This window comes from Gobio gobio, assembly GCF_949357685.1.
Source record: "Gobio gobio genome assembly, chromosome: 1".
NCBI lineage: Eukaryota > Metazoa > Chordata > Actinopteri > Cypriniformes > Gobionidae > Gobio > Gobio gobio.
Window position 1 is genome coordinate 43,885,925 of NC_137097.1, and position 19,063 is coordinate 43,904,987.

At 38.1% G+C, this 19,063-nt stretch overlaps 1 protein-coding gene across 1 annotated transcript in view; it reads right to left on the bottom strand.

Moving 5' to 3' along the window:
• kansl1b (KAT8 regulatory NSL complex subunit 1b) overlaps positions 1 to 19,063 on the bottom strand; it is a 97,809-nt gene that overhangs the window by 12,320 nt on the left and 66,426 nt on the right. Inside the window, exons 3-6 of the mRNA XM_079826969.1 lie at positions 6,160 to 6,301; positions 4,218 to 4,313; positions 3,648 to 3,760; positions 2,148 to 2,343 (exon numbers count right to left, since the gene is read on the bottom strand). Coding sequence (XP_079683095.1) covers positions 2,148 to 2,343; positions 3,648 to 3,760; positions 4,218 to 4,313; positions 6,160 to 6,301 — 547 coding nt within the window. The remainder of the gene's footprint in view (positions 1 to 2,147; positions 2,344 to 3,647; positions 3,761 to 4,217; positions 4,314 to 6,159; positions 6,302 to 19,063) is intronic.

The window sequence follows — 19,063 nt, forward strand, 5'->3', positions numbered from 1 at the left end:
ATTTTTAAATAAAATCAGAGCCAGTTCTGTACTCTCCATTGACATATACGCAACTACCACTGTGAAGCTTCAAAAAGTTCATAAAGATATTGTAAAACTAATCCATATGAATTAAACAGTTTAGTCCAAATATTCTGAGAGGACATGATAGCTTAATATGATGAACAGCATAAATTAAGGCTTATTAAATGACAGAATTCTCATTTTTGGGTGAACTATCCCTTTAACCTACACAAACTTTTCAATTCCTGTAAAATGACCTCCTTTGAGTGACGGAAAGGATGATCAGATTTGGGAACACATTTAGGACATCAATGAACAAGGCAAGACTTTTTTCGCTGTTTGCAGTCTTAAATTCTGAAGGGTGGATTTAAGACATCAAGGATCCGTGAACACATTTTTGGTGTGTCTGGCAACAATCCCAGCCCCAACCTTGGTAGCATCAAAATGTGAATTCCATGGACTGTCATCAATTATGCCTTTTATTCATCTTAAATCCAATCTTTCAAGTGCCTTCCACTGTGACTTTGCTTTTGTTAATGAAATCTCAGGAGCATCAGCAACTAAAATTTAGGTCTGCCAGGGATCAGCCTTTCCCTTTGTTTCCATTTACTCGAGTCAACCCTTCCAGCCTGATGCTCTCTTACAAATCTCTGTAGCAGATGACCACACATGGATCCTGAGCTGCTCACCCAGTTTTGCATGTGGCAGGTTCTCTAGCACTCACATGCTCGTGTCATTAACCCAGAGCACAGTACTGGAGAGAAAGGGTTGCTATTGGCAACTGTGCCCGGTTTTTCCGAGCCTATTCAAACAAGAGTGCTTCACATTAGAGCAGGACAGTTTATACAGGGACCATCATCTCTGCAATCACACAGAAAGCACCTGAAATTACAGAACTGATCAGCTTTCTTGGTTGTAATGAAATGCAAATTCTGCAAAGTGTTTCATGATCCATTTTGAACACTTCAAAACAACTCCTTTTTTACATGTTGAACCCATTTTCCTTACAATGAGATTAAGCTTAACGGATTAGTAGCATGTTTCGGTCTCTGTCAGTGTTCAAACATAATGGTGGAAATTTTAAAAGCCACTGAGTGTTTGGCTCTAACTGGGGCAGCGTTCATCTGGAGTGCCTGTTATAACGCTAGGATTGGGCTGTACATCAGTTAGCAGGTAGTTTATAACTGGCAGTGAGAGTGAATTTGGCCGTTAGTACATTGATGACACTGGCAGCATTTCTCAAAACATTTGAAGAGCATTGTCTCTGAATGACATCCAAGTGCTGTTATTTGTAATGGAGCCGAGATCGACTGGGGTTGCGCTTATTGTTTTAGCACATGCCTGAGCATTCTCGCTCACAGTGGGCCTGTGTTATGGGAGGAATCGAGTTTTAAAGGCTGTTCAGAAAGCAAATAGATCTATAAATTCAGCAAAATGCAAGCGTGAATAGGGCAGATATTGTTCCATCATTCAGAGGACAGCTGCCTGCTGGACAGGGACTGTAACACTATGCCCTAACCAGGTGTGAGGTGATGTAAATCCAAGTTTCTGTCCTAACTAGCCAAACTAATTTTTTTATGTAGGTGTTTTCAAACTACACCCACTTGGTTTCTACTTCACATAGAAAAACCACAGAACCAAAATCCTGATCCTATATATTTAAACACCAAAAATACACTTGATAGAACATAAAACACAATAAATGACAGTAGTGCCAGTTCTGGAGCAGCACTGTGTGATCTCTGTAACACTCCAGTTTCTGTGTCACCTCTATTTAATCTGTAACCTTTGCAAGAAGCCCGTTGGGACCTTAAGGAGCTCAATGCATCTTCAGTAAAACATGTCCACAGGTGACACTGAAAGAGCTTGTTTTATTCTGTCTCACATCTCTCACAGCAGCTTTCAAGGCCCATTTACACAAAGTGACCTTCTTCACTTAGAATCTGACACATCTTACTGCAAATATCTGTGTTTTTATTCAGACTAAAGGGGGTTCAAATAAGTTAAAAATGTGTCTATGAATATTTTTGGTGCAAAGATGTTAGTTGTGTTAAGTATTCATATCAGACTCATTGTGAACAGGCATTTGTGCTCATAACTACACCAGCCACTTGATCTCGAGAAAAAAACACATCTGTCCTTACCTTACGATTGAGACTGGTGAGTGAACCGGGCCGGAGGACTCTGCGTTTCCTGCATGAGAGCAGTGGCTGCGTGCGGGCCGCCACACACGTGTTGTCATATACAGAGGAAGCCAGAGGGCCAAGCTCCAGATTCTGCCGAGTCTCTGAGCAGCTCTGCTCGCTTGGGTTCGAGGTGACAGGGGAACCGGGACGCAAGCTGGATGAAGAGAGGAAATAAGCATTAGTGAACATGACAGTAGCCACGTTTACATGCGCACTTTTTTGTCATTCCAATTAAAATCATTCCGATTGAAAGATTCGGTGGACTGTTTACATGAGACGTTATCTAAACCGATCTGGTGTTTATATGTGCTGACTTCCAGTCGGAATAATTTTGTGACATGCGCACACAGTTTGTCTGCCGCATCAGATTCATAACGTTAGTATCGTGGATCAATAGTTCTGTGTTGGTAATTTTTATATTTATTTATTTTTCTGTGGGCGGACAAGCAGTAGTTTAAACTAATTTGTCCTATACAATGGCTATTTCAACAGCTGTGAATGATGAATGCGGAATCAAAATTAATTCAATTAATTTATTTTGAAAAACACAAAATTAACTATAAATGCACCCAAATTATAAATAAAAACATAGGATGTACGGTGAAACATGATTGAAAGCATTCAAGACGTGCTCCGCATCATTACTAGTAGGCCTACTAAACGCATAGATATTTCAGATGATTAAGGAAAGATACCATAATCACAAAGGTATAAATATTCACAAAAGTAATTAAAGTAGACTGGGGCTAAGTTAATGTTACTTAACCAATTTGAACCAGTTGTTTAACTTTTTTTTTTATATCTAACTTACGAGAAACAAAATGTCGACACGTCCTCTCCAGCAGCTTGAATGTTCCCCGCAGCTCTCAACGGCCACCAGGACTTATACAGTTTTATAAAAGCTATTCGTTATTTGTTGTAAAGTGTAAGAATCACCTCAGAAAAATGAATTCTTCTGTCAGGCGCAGTTGAAGCCTATAGGACAAACGCTGTCAAGATGAGATGGTGTAGCCAGGCTATGTCTGTGTCATTATTCCAACATCATGTTCATAACATGTTACGAAATAAAACGTTTAATACCTCAGAAAAATTAACTTTCCTCTCTTGTCAACATTAACCTGGTGTGAGCGCGACGCGCGCTCTTCAGTTGTGGAGGCGCGAGCGCTATATATCACGTCACAGAAAGACGTGCACTCAAAGTAATCGGATCAGGTCATTTACATGGTGGAATTTTTTTTTTGATCGGTTCATGAAAAGGTTTATCCCACCCCTCTCAAACCGATTACAATTTCATTCGGTTTGGCCATTTTTATTCTGATTGAGGTGTTTATATGGAGCATTTTCATTCGGATTGAACTTTTAAACCGATTACATTGCTCCATGTAAATGCACCTAGTGACATTTCTTTTTGGGTTAACTTTTTAACAAGGGAAAAAATGAATGCACCTTCTATCATACCTGTTGATAACACCATTGACCTGTCTCAGAGGTCCACAGCTTTTCTTCAAGCCAGTTTCTGAGACGATACCATTGGATGATACGGACGCTTCTAGTCCAACAGTATCATGCTCCTAAAAAGACAAAAAAACAAATGTGATGTTGGAAAGGACATCCCACAATTTTCCCCCTAAGTTGGTTTGGATGAGTTGAATGGTTCTTGCTGTATTTCTTCACTACTCTGAATGGATGAAAAGGTCAGCAGGGTTTTGCATACAACAGACAAAGAGATTGAGTGTTTGCAGCCCATTTTCTCAATCCTCTCGCTCAACAATCCCAGCATTCTCCTGGGCTGTGCGTGGGCCCATATCATGGGCATTTTATCTGTTTGTGTGGGATTTAAACACACTAATGCGTCTTAGGCTGTTTTATGGATTGACAATTGATTACCTATAATCTAACAATAAAAGTAAATAAATGCAATGGTCTTGAATTATAGTTTAAATTGAGTTTAGGACTAGACTGACTCTGATGGTAGTCTATTTACTATTTTTTTATGTGGTCATCATGTGTCTGTGCTCCTGGTCTTACCCGTGCGACAGGGCAGGTAATGGTTTCTGTCCTTGAGTCACTGCTGTCCTCTGGTACTGACTCACACACTGAGCTCACCCCAAGTACAACAGAGCCCTAGAAAACAAACAACCACACACACACATTATAGACCAAAACTGTGAGACATTGCTTTTCCTCCCGTGTCAAAATCCTCCCAATCTTTTTCTTCTAGATTTGGTAAAAATCTAAAAGCAGATCAAATGTTTACCTGCATTAAAGGTAGGGTAGGTAGGATTTGGTTAAAAAACTTTTTTTTCCAAATTTGTTTAAACTTTCTTTATATATCAATACATAATTAAAATGTAAGTACTCTGAAAAAGAAAGTATGAAAATTGAGTGCCTGTAGACCTCTCACGACTGTTTTAAAGACAGCTCATTATTTCCATTCACTCCACCTTCTCCCTTCTGGGCTCTTTCCAAAGCCACGCCCCCAAAACACATGAACGCGCTACGCCGACTGCTCAGCTGGAAGACGCATTATTTACCTGAGACGAGCGGAGAAGAAGGAGCCGAGTGCATGTAGTGACACCATGTCAGAATCACATGTAATAAAAAATCGAACTTTATCATTCTGAATATAAACAAATAAGATGTATTTTAGTACTCACTCTCAAGCTAGAATAACGATACTGGTAAAGTTTAAAATACACACACAACACAGTGTCTACGACACACACAGATACAAGATGTAAACACTGGTAGAGTATATAAAAACAAACCAAGGGCCGAAATAAACGTGCAGGTAAAGTTCCCGGTGAACATGGTAGAAGAGTTTAGACAGAGGGTAGTAGCTAAAGCTAACTTAGTTCTAAAAAAAGTTCCTGGATGCGGTGTACTAGCTGTTACACATGCATTTTGTTATCTAAAGTTACATTTTGCGAAATTCAACACGACAGCGATCAACTTGAGCTAAGCATATTGAGTATTTATCATCTCTACTAATGGCTCGCTAAGTGTATAACATTGTAACTTTATGCTAAGTAATGTTATGTTAGCTATATTAGGCAGCTACGTGTGCTAGTGAGACATGCTTCATGAAAACAAACCAAAAAAATGTATAATCAAAATGAAAGACTACCTGTCCAGCAGAAATACAGCCTCTTGAACTCAAACGGGTGCGCCAGGGTTGCCAGGTTTTCACAACAAAATCCATCCAATTGCTACTCAAAACTAGTCCAAAACAAGCCCAATCGTGTTTCTCCGGTAAAAATCACATTTGGGGGGTTAAATATGTGTCTTCTTGGTAGGGCTGCCTGCTAAAATTCGCAAATCCCGGGGCAAAACATCACATAATTGGGGTCGCTTCAACCCACGGACATGAAAAACAGCCGCGGCAACAGTGTCTGAAGTAGCCCGACTTGGCAACAGTGGGCCGCGCGCATGTGGGCAGATCCTGTAGCAAAAGCGGCGGTAGCCATGGTAGCGAGAGAGAGTGACAGTCGCCCAAGCCAATCACTTGATTCGGCCCGAACGAAAATAATGAGCGGTGTTTATTGCAGATTAAAAAGTCTAGTCACTCGATTTTTATACTCTCTTTTTCAGAGTACTTAAATTTTAATTATGTTTTGACATATAAAGACAGTTTAAACAAATTTGGACAAAAGTGTTTTAGATCAGACTTACCTACCCCACCTTTAATTAACAAAAGAAGATTGGCAATCTGATAGTAAATGTCATACACTTGTTTTATTTAAAATAAGCAACTTTTGAGATCTGCATTGGCCAAATCACATAAATCACAAAATATTAGTCCAATTTAAAAGAACGGTTTTCTACTTTTTCCCCTATACATTTCTGAAGTTTCACATTAAGTCGGAAAGATCTTAAAATACATCCATCAGAACCTGCGTTGCCAAGTTATCAGAGGCAGACACCACCTCTGATATGTGTGAATGTGCATGTTTTGTGTATCTGTGCACACCTTGCTGGAGCGTATCTGTCTGTAAATGTCCGTCTGTTGACGTATACGGTACTCCAGGTCTGAGACTTGGGCCTGTAGCCAGTTCCAGTGACTAATAATGGCAGCTCTGTCCACAGCATAACGGCCTTCTGCTCTCCTACATCTGGAAAACACACAAAAATATACTGGTTACAATTTAGGACAACAGCTTAACTAACATTTTTCATTCATGTTTTAGGAATATCTGTCTTATTAAATAGCATTCGCACTGTAGTTTTAGCTATATGCAAATGCATCCCATTGACTTTGCTTCTAAATCCAGCATTTAGCATACACATTCCAAATAAGATAAGCTAATTTGGTTTGACTCATTTGCAGATTCGGTTCCTCACAATTTCCAATCTCTTTTCCACAGTCAATACAGTCAATTAAAAATGGTCTGATAGTAATCGCCTCGCACAGCATATGGTGACGTGGAAGTGAGAAAACAAAACCAAGAAACAAAATCTGACAGGAAGTTAACAAAGAACATCAGTTCCATCCAAAACATCCTCTAGCTGTTTGTGTGTGTGTGAGAATTTAGCAAGCCACTTGTCACAGACCATTCGAAAATCCGCCTGATGTGTTCCCATTAAGTTTTAATGTAGTCCACACAAATAATACAAATCTTTAAATAATAAAGTATGGTCAAGCATCATTTTGAAAATGCACTGAATTGACCTCTGACCTCTTTACATTAGTCCTAGTACAATCTTGCATAACCTCTGGTCATGCAGTGAGGCAACATAAACAGAGCAAAGCCAGTGCACACAACTGAAAATAAAAAGATTGCGAAACATAGGGAGAAATAAATGGCTATTTTTTTTTTATCTGAAGCATAATAACATGACTCAAGATTTCCCTAAATCAGAGAGAGAGAGAGAGAGAGAGAGAGAGAGAGAGAGAGAGAGAGAGAGAGAGGAGAGAGAGAGAGAGAGAGAGAGAGAGAGAGAGAGAGAGAGAGAGAGAGAGAGAGAGAGAGAGAGAGAGAGAGAGAGAGAGAGAGAGAGAGAGAGAGAGAGAGAGAGAGAGAGAGAGAGAGAGAGAGAGAGAGAGAGAGAGAGAGAGAGAGAGAGAGAGAGAGAGAGAGAGAGAGAGAGAGAGAGGGAGGAGAAAAAGGAAAAGCATCACTGTAACCACAGTGGAGAATGACGAGAAGAGAAATACAAATGTGTGCTGAAACACACATCACTACTTTGTTTTTAACAGCCCAATAAGAACGTTCTTTTATAGGCTGAAATTACACTCAGCTCTGCTTCAGAGGAGCCTGAAAACAACAAAAGCTTGTGTGAAGCCTCACTTGTCTTTTCTTTACACACCAGAGAATTTCAAATCAATGCAGTCAACAAACTAGCCTCATTTCTACCCTTAGGTTTTTTTTTTGTGTTTTTCTTCAGTTCCCGCTCAGATGTACACAGATGGGGTCAACTTTTTAGGGTTGTGTAACACTAATCACACGTTTGCAGCTCTTCTTCAATAGAAGAAAGGAAGAAGGCATCAATGCTCATCAAGCTCATGCACAACAATCTGGCCACTGCATCATGCACGACTGCTAGCACACACGCAGAGCAGGACCAAAACATTTCTTTGTGGCCACTGCATGTCAATGAGCAATCATGTGTGACATTATTGACAACCAATGAAAATGAAATTTACTTTATGTATTCAAAGAACCACACTGCAGCAAGGCACTAGTTATCGACAAATAGCATGCATGTGAAGTGTTTGTTTAAATGCTTATTTTGTTTTGTCAGTCAGGCACTCCATGGGTCCTGGCTTTAGTCATACACCTAAAAAAATGAATTGTTCTTGAAGTATCAGTACTTTTGACAGGAAAGATAACCGGCCCAGATAAGAGCCCACAATCTGTGATCGTGAGGAGATCTGGCAACTAGAGCCCGACCGATAAAGGATTTTTAAGGCCGATACCGATACAAATATTTGGTCACTTAAAAATCCGATATTCCGATATATCAGCCGATATATATAAAAAATAAAAAAATAAAATAACAGAAACGCGTAAAAACACACAAACAGATTTCCCTTATACATCAGTTATTTGTAGTTATTCATGATCCCCAGCCTCTCTAAAATAATATGATAATGCAGTTTAAAAATAAACTTGTTTGTTTTATTGTTACAACAGAACAGAGGAACATAAAATATATTAAAGTTCTGATAAATAAAATGTATAAAAATACAAACTTAAGATATGAAACTTAAAGTCGTTTGGACGAAAACACAATAGGCTAACAAAAACAAAAAATCAAAGTTACCAGTATTAATAGATGTGGTAAGCTTTATAAATATAACTTTTAGCAAGACTGGGAAAAAAAATATTCAGTTAAGTTCTAGAAGTTCTGATAAATAACAACAACAACAAAACATAAACTATATACAGTATAAATATGAGCCACCTTATAATTACAATGTCAACTTGCTTATCCCTTTACATGCACTTTTAATTCTATCCATCAAGCTACAACAAACCATTTTCAATCATCATTTGCTGCCTGCCTTCTAAAATCTACTAACGTTACTGATGATGACTCGTGTAATCCATTATTTGACTCGTTAATGCGGCGTCTGAACGAAGTCACGCACTTTCGTTCACTCTTCACGAGCCTAACTTACGATTTACAATGCAGAGACTGGAACTACAAATATACTAGTTATAAATACAGTAATCATTACTTTATTTAGGCAGAATAAGTTTGTTGTGTTTTTCAAGGCGCATTAATGTTAGCGGTCTCCCACTGATAGCCATGGCATTAGCTAGCTTTGTGGTTAGCGTCTATGATAAGTTATAATTTAGAAATATGTATACTTTTTCAAAATAACGGGCAGGGGAGAGATGATACGTCTCATGATGTCAAACTGTCAGACTATTAAAGAAATACATTTTATTCAGTCACATTGTCCGAGGTAAAATAAGTCAGTCAACTGTAACCTAGCGTAATTACCAGCTCTCTTGGCTTACATGTAACAGCAAAACTGGACTTGGCAGTTACAAATTGTGTCATGTTATTTGAGTTAAGAGAACTGATGGGGATGTTCTTTTAACTGTTATTCAATTCAAGCAATGTATGTCTCGTTGCCAACTTACATGCATTTCGCGGATGATCTGTGTTGTGAATGCAGCGCTCAGAGCGCTGAAGCTCAGCATGACTCTGCTGGATGAGCTGGTGGTGTTGCCAGCCGGCACGTTGTAGAGCGCCCTCTGGTGGACAAACTATGAAACGCCAACACTCAATGTGTTAGAGAGGTGTTTCGTCCGGTTTTTTTATTTTTTAAAAAATATTCATTTATCGGCCATCATAAATGCCGATACCGATAGTTTGGAAAAAGCCTAATATCGGCCGATAATATCGGCCCGCCGATATATCGGTCGGGCTCTACTGGCAACGTGTCTGTGCTAAAGCCTACACAAAAAGGGCCTATGAACATTTCAGTTTCATTCTTTAATAACGCAATTTTGTTAAAATGAAGAATTGAAAAACTAAATTAATAGATTTTATATTAACTTATGTTATGTTAACTTAAATTATGTTATTCTAGTATATAATATAGCAATATTATTTTAATGTTATAAAAATACACCACATACAGGCATTTAAATGTAATCAGACTTTCAGATTTTGCAGGCAATGTGCATATTAATCTTAACAATAGCTACAATCTATTCCAAAGAGGCAGACAAAGACAAGAATGAGGCTCCTGTAAACATGCTATGATTCCCTGGAACAAGCTTAAACACGGTGACCAGCCTTCTTCTTCTTCACTGGAATGCCATGTTTCCACTCTTGCCAGTGTTTTGTATTTTTGGGCATTCAAAATGTTTCCACATGGGTTCAGGGTGGGGGATGGACTGACATGCTGCAATACACACAGTTGGCCACAAGAGGCAGCTTGTCAACATGAATGGATTATGGAGCATGTTCACTTGTAAAGAGAAATGTGACAAGATTTTCTGTCTAGGTACACAGAGCTTTTGAAATGCAGTCAGTATGTTCGTAAGAGAACAAACTCTGAGTGACAAGTCTGATCTGAGTGAGCGTTCGTGGTGGAAAACGACTGAATGTGCACAGATGAGATGTTTCCAGACCTGTTGTCCTTAGAGGAAGCAGAAAACAAACAGGAAGAGGCCACAAAATGAAGACAAGACACTATGTGAAGATCAATGGCAGAACGCTGAAGAGACCACTATTTATTGTTAAAATTATTATGAACATGTCTTGCAAAATCAATCTATTCCAAAGAGGTAGACAAAGGAAAAATAAATAATATTTGCATAGGTCAATATGATCTTAGACATGTTACTTTAAAAAAAATAAAAACCATACAAGGTGTGGATTGAGGTAGGCCTGCTATTTTTATTTGACGGAAAAAACTAAGTCTGCCGGAAAAACACTATTCCGGTTCAAGCTTAAAACGGATTCAGTGTATTTTTTCGTTTTGTCATCTTAATTTGGTAATTATTTAAGTGAAAAATATTTAGTCTTTTTAATGGGTCACAGACACTCATCAATTGTATTTGTATTAAATGCCAATTCAATATTATAATCTTATCAGTTAACGGTTAATAATCGGATAATGAACGGCGGTTGTCGGTCGGGAAAATTAACCGAAATGAGCATCCCTAAATTCAATAGGAAAAAGATAAGGTCTCTACAGACACCAAGTCACACTCAAACAAACTGAAATGCCAACCACATACAGGCCAAACAACCCAGAAACCTTCAGCGGGACTCAAATGGGTCATCATAAGAAAACATCCGCAGTCGACACAAAGGAACAACAACCAACATGTCAAATGCTTAACATAGAACAAGCCTGCTCCGAAGTATTTCAAACCAATAAAAAATAAAGAGCACACACACACACGACAAAAACATCGGAACAGCTCCAATTAGAGGAGTAAAACACCACTGATTATAAAGTTTAATAATAATTTATTCTTAAATAATCTATTATAATTGTCATAATTATAGTCAGTGTGTTACACATTTATTACCCATTATTCAACCTGAGAAAAAAAAACACTTCACAAATTAAACTAACATTACAAATTAACATTTACCAGATTGCATGCTGCGTTGAATAATTTTGAGAAGCATCCTCTAATTTCTAACTAACTTTTTTGATAATAAAATACTTTTTCCTATTCCAGTTTAAAATGCTGAGACAATTATAAATAAGCCATTTGTACGTTAATTCCCCTGCTCTGGCTCTATCAAAATATTGCTGTTTGAGCATCTCCACACAAATGATGTGAATTGGGGCATGAATATCGGTTTGAAAACTGTCATGAACGCATGTTATTTTACAAAAGAAATAAAACATGACTACACCCTTAAAGCAAGTATTTATACCCCCAAGGGTCATCCTTCAACTGTGTCAATGAAACTAGTACACAAACAATGTTCAAGCTGTAATGATTCTTGGGAAAAAACAATGACTAACCTCCCTTAAATTGATGGGAATATTACATGACAATCTTATCCGGCGGAGAGCTTAAAACCATAGCTTGCAAGCAGAGAGCAATCACTCAAAAATGTCCCCAAGTGTAGCAAGAGCTAATGATCAACAGAAATGATGGGAGACAAAAATACATAAAGATCCTTTTCTCCGATGAGTCTTACAAACTGTGACCCTGTACAGAACAAACCATGATAACATTAGCACTTCAGCTAAGACACAATCACAGACCAACTCAAGTGGGAACGTGGAAGGACGGGACGTCCCACCTCAAGGTCAGAAAACACTACAGAGTATCTTCTCTGTAACACAAACAATCCTTGGGGATTTCGTCAACTGAAGCAGTACAGAGATGTGTGAAAAGATTGTGATCACCACAGTATATTTTAGTCAAAAACAATCCTCTCTCTCTCTGATATATATTATTTATATTATATATATATATATATATATATATATATATATATATATATATATATATATATATATATATATATATATATATATATATATATATATATATATATATATATATATATATATATATATATCAGGGTATATACAGAACTTCCTAAGTTGAATTTAATACCTTTTACTACCTTTTTTTAATACCTTAAAAATATTTTTTTAATACCAGCGTGACTTCAAGCTGCAACTATAGTAGCGTAAATTAAATATCTTTCCAAATGGAATAACATATTGCATCACAATGTAACGAGGTCATTATAACTTAACATCAACTGCCCACAGAGATGAGAATAGAAATAAAGACAGAAGTGGAAGGAGACATCATCTTCATAGTTCGTGCAGTGTACAGAGGGAAAGGAGATCCAATTTTCACGGCGCAATATAGATTTTTTTATTTTTTTTTCGTTTTAAATCATGAAGGAGAGTCAGTGGATATCACACAAAAACGCAATGTGCGCGAGAGTCGGGGAAGTCTCACACCTAGTCAATTATTCACTACAGAAAGTGAAAGTAAAATCTGACAAGCTTTCGGCGCATATTCTCACAGAGACAAGAGATATCTCGTTATTTATATAAATCTGCTTTAACATCGCTGATAACGTATAGCCTATAACTGTCTGAATTTATATTCTTAATATTTCTCTTATGCCCATATTGTGAAACAAATTAGAAGAGAAGTATAGGCCCATTTCGCGTTAAACAAGTTGTTTTTGAAATAAAGCTGCTCTTACTTTCTGATAATACTGATATTATTGTTGTGTTCTGACATCTTTTAGACTGATAATCATTTTAATTATAGGCCTATAATTCCTTGTTTAATTGGGCAAAATGTATTTAAATAATGAGGAGTACGCTAATCTATCTATTCTTTTATTATGCAGCGTGTCGGTTATGCATTGATGCATTATGAAATTATCACGGGGGCAAATTAAATGTAATATCAATTTAATAATAAAAGTAGGCCTACCCTAATAATAATAATAATCATTTATATACATAAATTGTAAATGCTAAACCCTCTTGATATCGATAGCTGATGCATTTGATAGGCTCTTTCTCTGTTACAGGTTTTTCGTGCATATTTCACTCATATAGTGTGAAGACAATTCACGCTCGACGATCCGAGCCATGGTGTGAGCACAAACTGTGAGCTTTGGCTTTACTTTGCATGCGATCTACTCGTACAGTGTGAGTAGATAACCTTGCTGAAAACGCACAGTGTATGCCCAGCTTTAAGCAACTTGCATATATCGAAACAGCTCTTCAATGCCATCGCTCAAATATAAAGAGTGGTGTTTAGTTGCAAGCAGGGGCGTAGCCATCTTTTCAGAAGTGAGGGGGACAGAAATGTCAGGTGTAATACCAGTTTTTTTTCTGACCTTTTGTCTAATTGACAGATTTAATTGATCTCCTCTCTTGCTTTTAATTCAGTAAGATCTCAAATACACTGGTGAACAATAACCACTAATATCTATAATGTTTTCCCTATATGTTATGCCAATTTTATGATTGGTTTATGTACTACAAACACTTGTGCATTAAGTCCCCATGGATTTTATGCTTTGTAAAAAAAAATATCACTGAATAAGGCAGAAAATATACAGTACCTATCAAAAGTTTGGAAACATTACAATTGTTAAATGTTTTCGAAAGAAGTCTTCTGCTCACCAAGGCTGCATTTATTTAATAAAAAATGCAGTAAAAAAGTAATACATTGAAATATTATCCCAATGTAAAGCAGCTGTTATCTATGTGAATATATAGTAAAAAAGGAAAAACATTTTTTTAAAAATATTCCTGTGATCAAAGCTGAATTTTCATCATTACTCCAGTCTTCAGTGTCACATGATCTTTCAGAAATCATTCTAATATGTTAATTTGATGCTCAAGAAACATTTATGATTATTATCAATGTTTTGTCATTTTTGTGGAAATCATGAAACTATACAAACATTTGTGGTAAGATAAAAAAAGAGATAAATTAATACTTTTATTCATCAAACATGCATTAAATTGATCAAGTGGCATTTATAATATAACAAAAGATTTATACATGCTTTATTCAATGCAAATAAATGCTGTTCATTCAACTTTCTATTCATTAAAAAATACTGAAAAATAAAATGCATCATGGTTTCCACAGCTGTTTTCAACAATGATTATAATCATAAATGTTTCCTTTTCATCAAATGATCATATGAGAATAATTTCAGGATCATGTGATACTGAAGACTGGAGTAATGATGCTGAAAATTCAACTTTGATCACAGGAATAAATTACACTTTACTATATCAATACAAATTAAAACATCTGTGAATATATATGTGAATATATTTTGCAATATTAAAGTTTTAACTATTTTTTATTAAATAAATGCAGCCTTGGCAAGCAGAAAATACTAAACATTAAAAAGGCTGTCAGTTAGCACTGCATTATTCATATTCTTTATTGTCAATAAATACCTTGAGATGGCTGGAAAAACACAAACCATATATAGTCGCAATCGTGTTTGTTGTCACGTTTTGTCAGTCATAGCGATTATTTTTATTCAGCTGCTGCTACAGCGCTGAATGCCTTTGGAACGTGACAGGGTTTTACTTCTACGAATCAGTTTTGTTTTTTATTTGAGAGCGCGCCCTCCAGCTTCGAGTATGAATTGGAGTGTTGCACGAGAGTGTTAGCACTCCATAGTGTTCAGATCGCCTCATTTTTGGATACGAATAAAATGACAGGTCATGTATAGATTATTTTGTGTCTTTGAATTTAAATTTAGATTTATTTACGTTGGCTTCTACGTAAACGAACTTGCTTGTGTAACAGACGTAGGCCAGTAAGAGCGGTGTGACTAGACGCCGGTTCGAATCCCACACGGAGCGGGTCAACTAGGACCGGTGCGACCCGGTAAAAGTGCGGGGGACGAATGTACGTTTTATTAAAAGTGCGGGGGACATGTCCCCCCCCGTCCCCCGCGTAATCTACGCCCATGGTTGCAAGGATCTAAACACCACAGCACCTCAGCTCGCAATGTAGTGGTGGTGATAGGGCATAGCGTCTGCTGTCTGACGTCTGTCACGCACCTGTTGATGATGCTGCTAGGACTAACGTTCAGGCTACTGCTGACCACAGTGGTTTGAATCGGGAGAGCAGTCGGGGTTGAGGGCAAAGCAGTGGAGGTTGAGGTCGTTGATGCATCCGTAGCGCAGAACATTGATATGGGAAGCTGCTCGCTACGTCCGCGCATCATAGCTTGGTGGCTGCTATATGATTACATTCACCCCCACCCAAGTTATATTAATTGTCTTCTTGCAAACGTGGCAATAAGCCTCGCGGCTGTTGCAAACTACTGGCCTAAGCCAGTCTTTAAATCGTGAGTCCTCCAGCCAGAGTTCCGAAAACTTGCATTTCCCCATGCTTTACTTACTGAATGGAAGCAAGCTCGCGTACATGTTTGGCAGCAAGCCAGCCGGGTACCCAGTTTGTTTCAGCGCGCGCGCGCGAATGAACACCACCTCACATGATATCGCGCAGGTCCTACTCTCAACATATAAATAAATACACGCAAATTTTTGAAAAAAAAGGGCCTGTACTTAACACAAATTGAAAATGTATCTAAAAAAAATTGGGCTCGAAAATGTAATACCTTGTCAGATGACGTTTACTACTTTTTAATGCCCTTAATTTGGGCTAATTTCATTTACTACCTTTTACAACCCCGCGGACACCATGATATATATATTTAATTAATCGCGTTTCTTTGCATGACACATGGACATTACAGTACAGAATAGCTCTTTTGATACCCTGAACATTGTATAAGCATTCATTCATGTGTCATGAAGGGATGGGGATGGTCCTGTTTTTTTTTTGTTTTTTTTTAAGTTTACTTACAAGCTGTCCACACATTAGCAATACAAAAAACAATTAATGCATACATTCTTACATATAGCACCTTCAGTTACAATATTTAATTAATGATTAAATTGACAAACTTGAAGACTTAATTGAGAAAATTGAAGGCTATGTGGCACTGCTTTAATTTAACTTGTTAAATAAAATACACAGCATTTTCAGCACATTTTCCCCAATGTGTATAAAAAATATATTATTTGATATCACTACTGAAATATTGGTACCATAACCTGGTGCATTTTCAGGTTGGACTCTTAGCTACATCATTGCCTTCATGTTGAACTCCTTTTGCTCTGACACATACACACAAGTGTGCACATGCACGCACAGCCTGCTTTTTCAGGAAATGACAGAGGAACTAAATGAAAACACAGGAAATCAAGCCTGCGGTGATTATTACATGGGTAACATGAAGACAGCTGAGACAAGAAGGCTGAATGCACACACCTGCATGCAAGCAAACACCAATAACCTTAAGAATACAAGCACAATAATTTAAAATCAAGTTAAGGTGGCTCAGAAAAAGAAAAAAAAGAAAAAAAAAGACCTGGCAAAACTGGTGGGCACGCTCAAAATGCAACCCATTTTCAGTGCAGCCCACATTTGTAATCATTGTGAGAAAGTGTGAATGTCTGAAGGGCAGAATGAAAGCTGACTTCAAGGCCAGGAATAGAGCTTCTCTACTGCAGACATGATATGGGCGTCGTCTGGAGAACAAAGAGTTGAGAAAAAGAGAGAGCGAGCCCCGCCCCCTTCAAGGTCACATGACTGGTAAGAGGCAGACATGGAGCAAAAGAAGAGGAAAGAAATGGAGAGAGAATGGAAAGAGAGAAAGAAAGAAAAGGCATGCCAAGTTTAAAGCATGAATATAGTGTTTAAGCATGCTTAAAATAGCTTTTATTGTATTGTTTGGGAGTTGTATGGGGATGAAAACTCATTTAACACGTCCAATGACTAAAAATGTATGAAGATGAAGTACAGCATAAATAGCATTCCCAACACCGTTCAACAAACAAATCATCCTTTTGTACTAAAAAAAAAAGACTTATTTGAACTGATTCACAAGGCATTAGGGTTGTGCCGATGGACGATATCATCGTCCATCGTGATGGCTGACAGACATCACGATGGAGAAACACCATCGTGATGCCACGCCCCCGCCCCCGCCCCGCTGCGAGTCTTGCGAGTCGACACACACTAATCCTAGTCTCTTCTATAGACTACAGTTAACCTAAAATATTTGCAGGGATTGCTCTGTAAATTAAATTGAGAATATAACTAATGCATATGCTATTTTAAATACTGTAGTGTGTTAGTCTGTGAAAATAGCCTACCGTGTCAGGCATTTCATCTTGACATTGTTAGAATCTTGTCTTTTTTACATGTCTAACACTGTACATTTAACTGAAAATATTTAATTTTGTACAAGAAAACAGCCCTTATTAATTAATTAATTATTAGTAGCCTATTGTAGTGTCTTGGGAGATCGTGCTCATTGTATAGCTCTGTGGCTATTCTGCACTGAAGCGACTGTTCAGCCTAAAATAAACCCAGAATTCTGCGAACGTTAAAGAACTTTTGTCTGGTTAATAAATAGGCCTATCTTTGTCAAATGTCAAATCAAATGAAAGAATGAAGGTGATTCTGATAACACAAATTTATTAAAACACAGAAGAACAACGAATTGAGAACAAGAAAACGGGAACAACACTCAGACCGCGGGATTTACAGACCTCAGAACGCGGGATTTACATAGGCCTAGACGATGTTTAAATTTCTATGTTTCTGGCTAGAAATACCAACATGTTCACTTTGTCTGGTTTTAATAAGCTGCGGATTGGAGTAACGACATTCCCCGCTGTGCTGAAGACCCGCTCTGATGGAGTACTGGTAGCACATATGCACAAATATTTCCGTGCTAATCTTGCCATGAACGGAAACCTTTTTTCATTCGTTTTCCACCAAGTCAGTGGGTCCTCTTCCCCATCGATGGCCATTTCCTGCAGGTACATGGTCATTTCTGACTCGACCTTTTGCTCATCAGTGAGCGTGGCTGCAGCTGCTGTGGCTGCTCTCTTCGCAAGAAGGCTGCCCAAAGACCACTTTTTTTTCTTAGGCACGGTGGCAACGCCGGCGTCTGGTTCCTCTCCATCTTCTCCAGCATGCGAGGTACCTGGTGTTGGCCTTGGCAGCGACAGCGCAATCTCTCTTACAATCTCCTCCATCATTTCCGATTTTGTAGATTGAAGTTCGGGAGGTTTCATATGGTCCCCACGGTACCTTGGGTCAAGCAGTGTTGCTTTACGCATCATTCTCTGGATGGTGTCATCGCCATATCTGCCTTCCATCTGCTCCAGGATAACACGTTTCAGGTCGGCTGTAAGTTTGGAATCATCTTCTGACTGCTCCAGCACACCTTCAAAATGGGCCACCATGGGCAGCAGTGAGGACACGGTTACATACTTTTCTCCAGAGAGAATGTCTGTGAAGTCCGCTACTGGCTTCAGCGCGTTGTTCACAGATTCCAGAACGCTTATGTCTTGCCATGTCAGCTGGGGGAGTGGGCGGCGGCTTTTGTCTTGGGCAAACACACGTTTGATGGCTTGCTCCTGCTCCAGCATTCTCTCCACCATTTGCTGTTTTGAGCCCCATCGTGTTGCACAGTCCTGTCAGTAAAGACGCAGTAAATAATAAAATAGGCCTACATATTAAATAATTTAAACATATATATATATATATATATATATATATATATATATATATATATATATATATATATATATATATATATATATATTACATTATTTTAAAATATTTTTTAAATAATTCGTTAGTTGTTAGTTTTAAAAATTACCGTGATCAGTGAGTGCTCAGGGAGTTTCATTTCCACTTGCGCTTTCTGCAGCTCACGTCGCCTTAGCCAGCTGTGTGAAAACGCAGCGTTGACTGCCCGGCAAACCCCGAAAGCTCGGTCTGTGCTTGCCCTCTGTTGCGCAAGCGAGTTGTTTATGGCCAGGTTCAAGTTGTGCC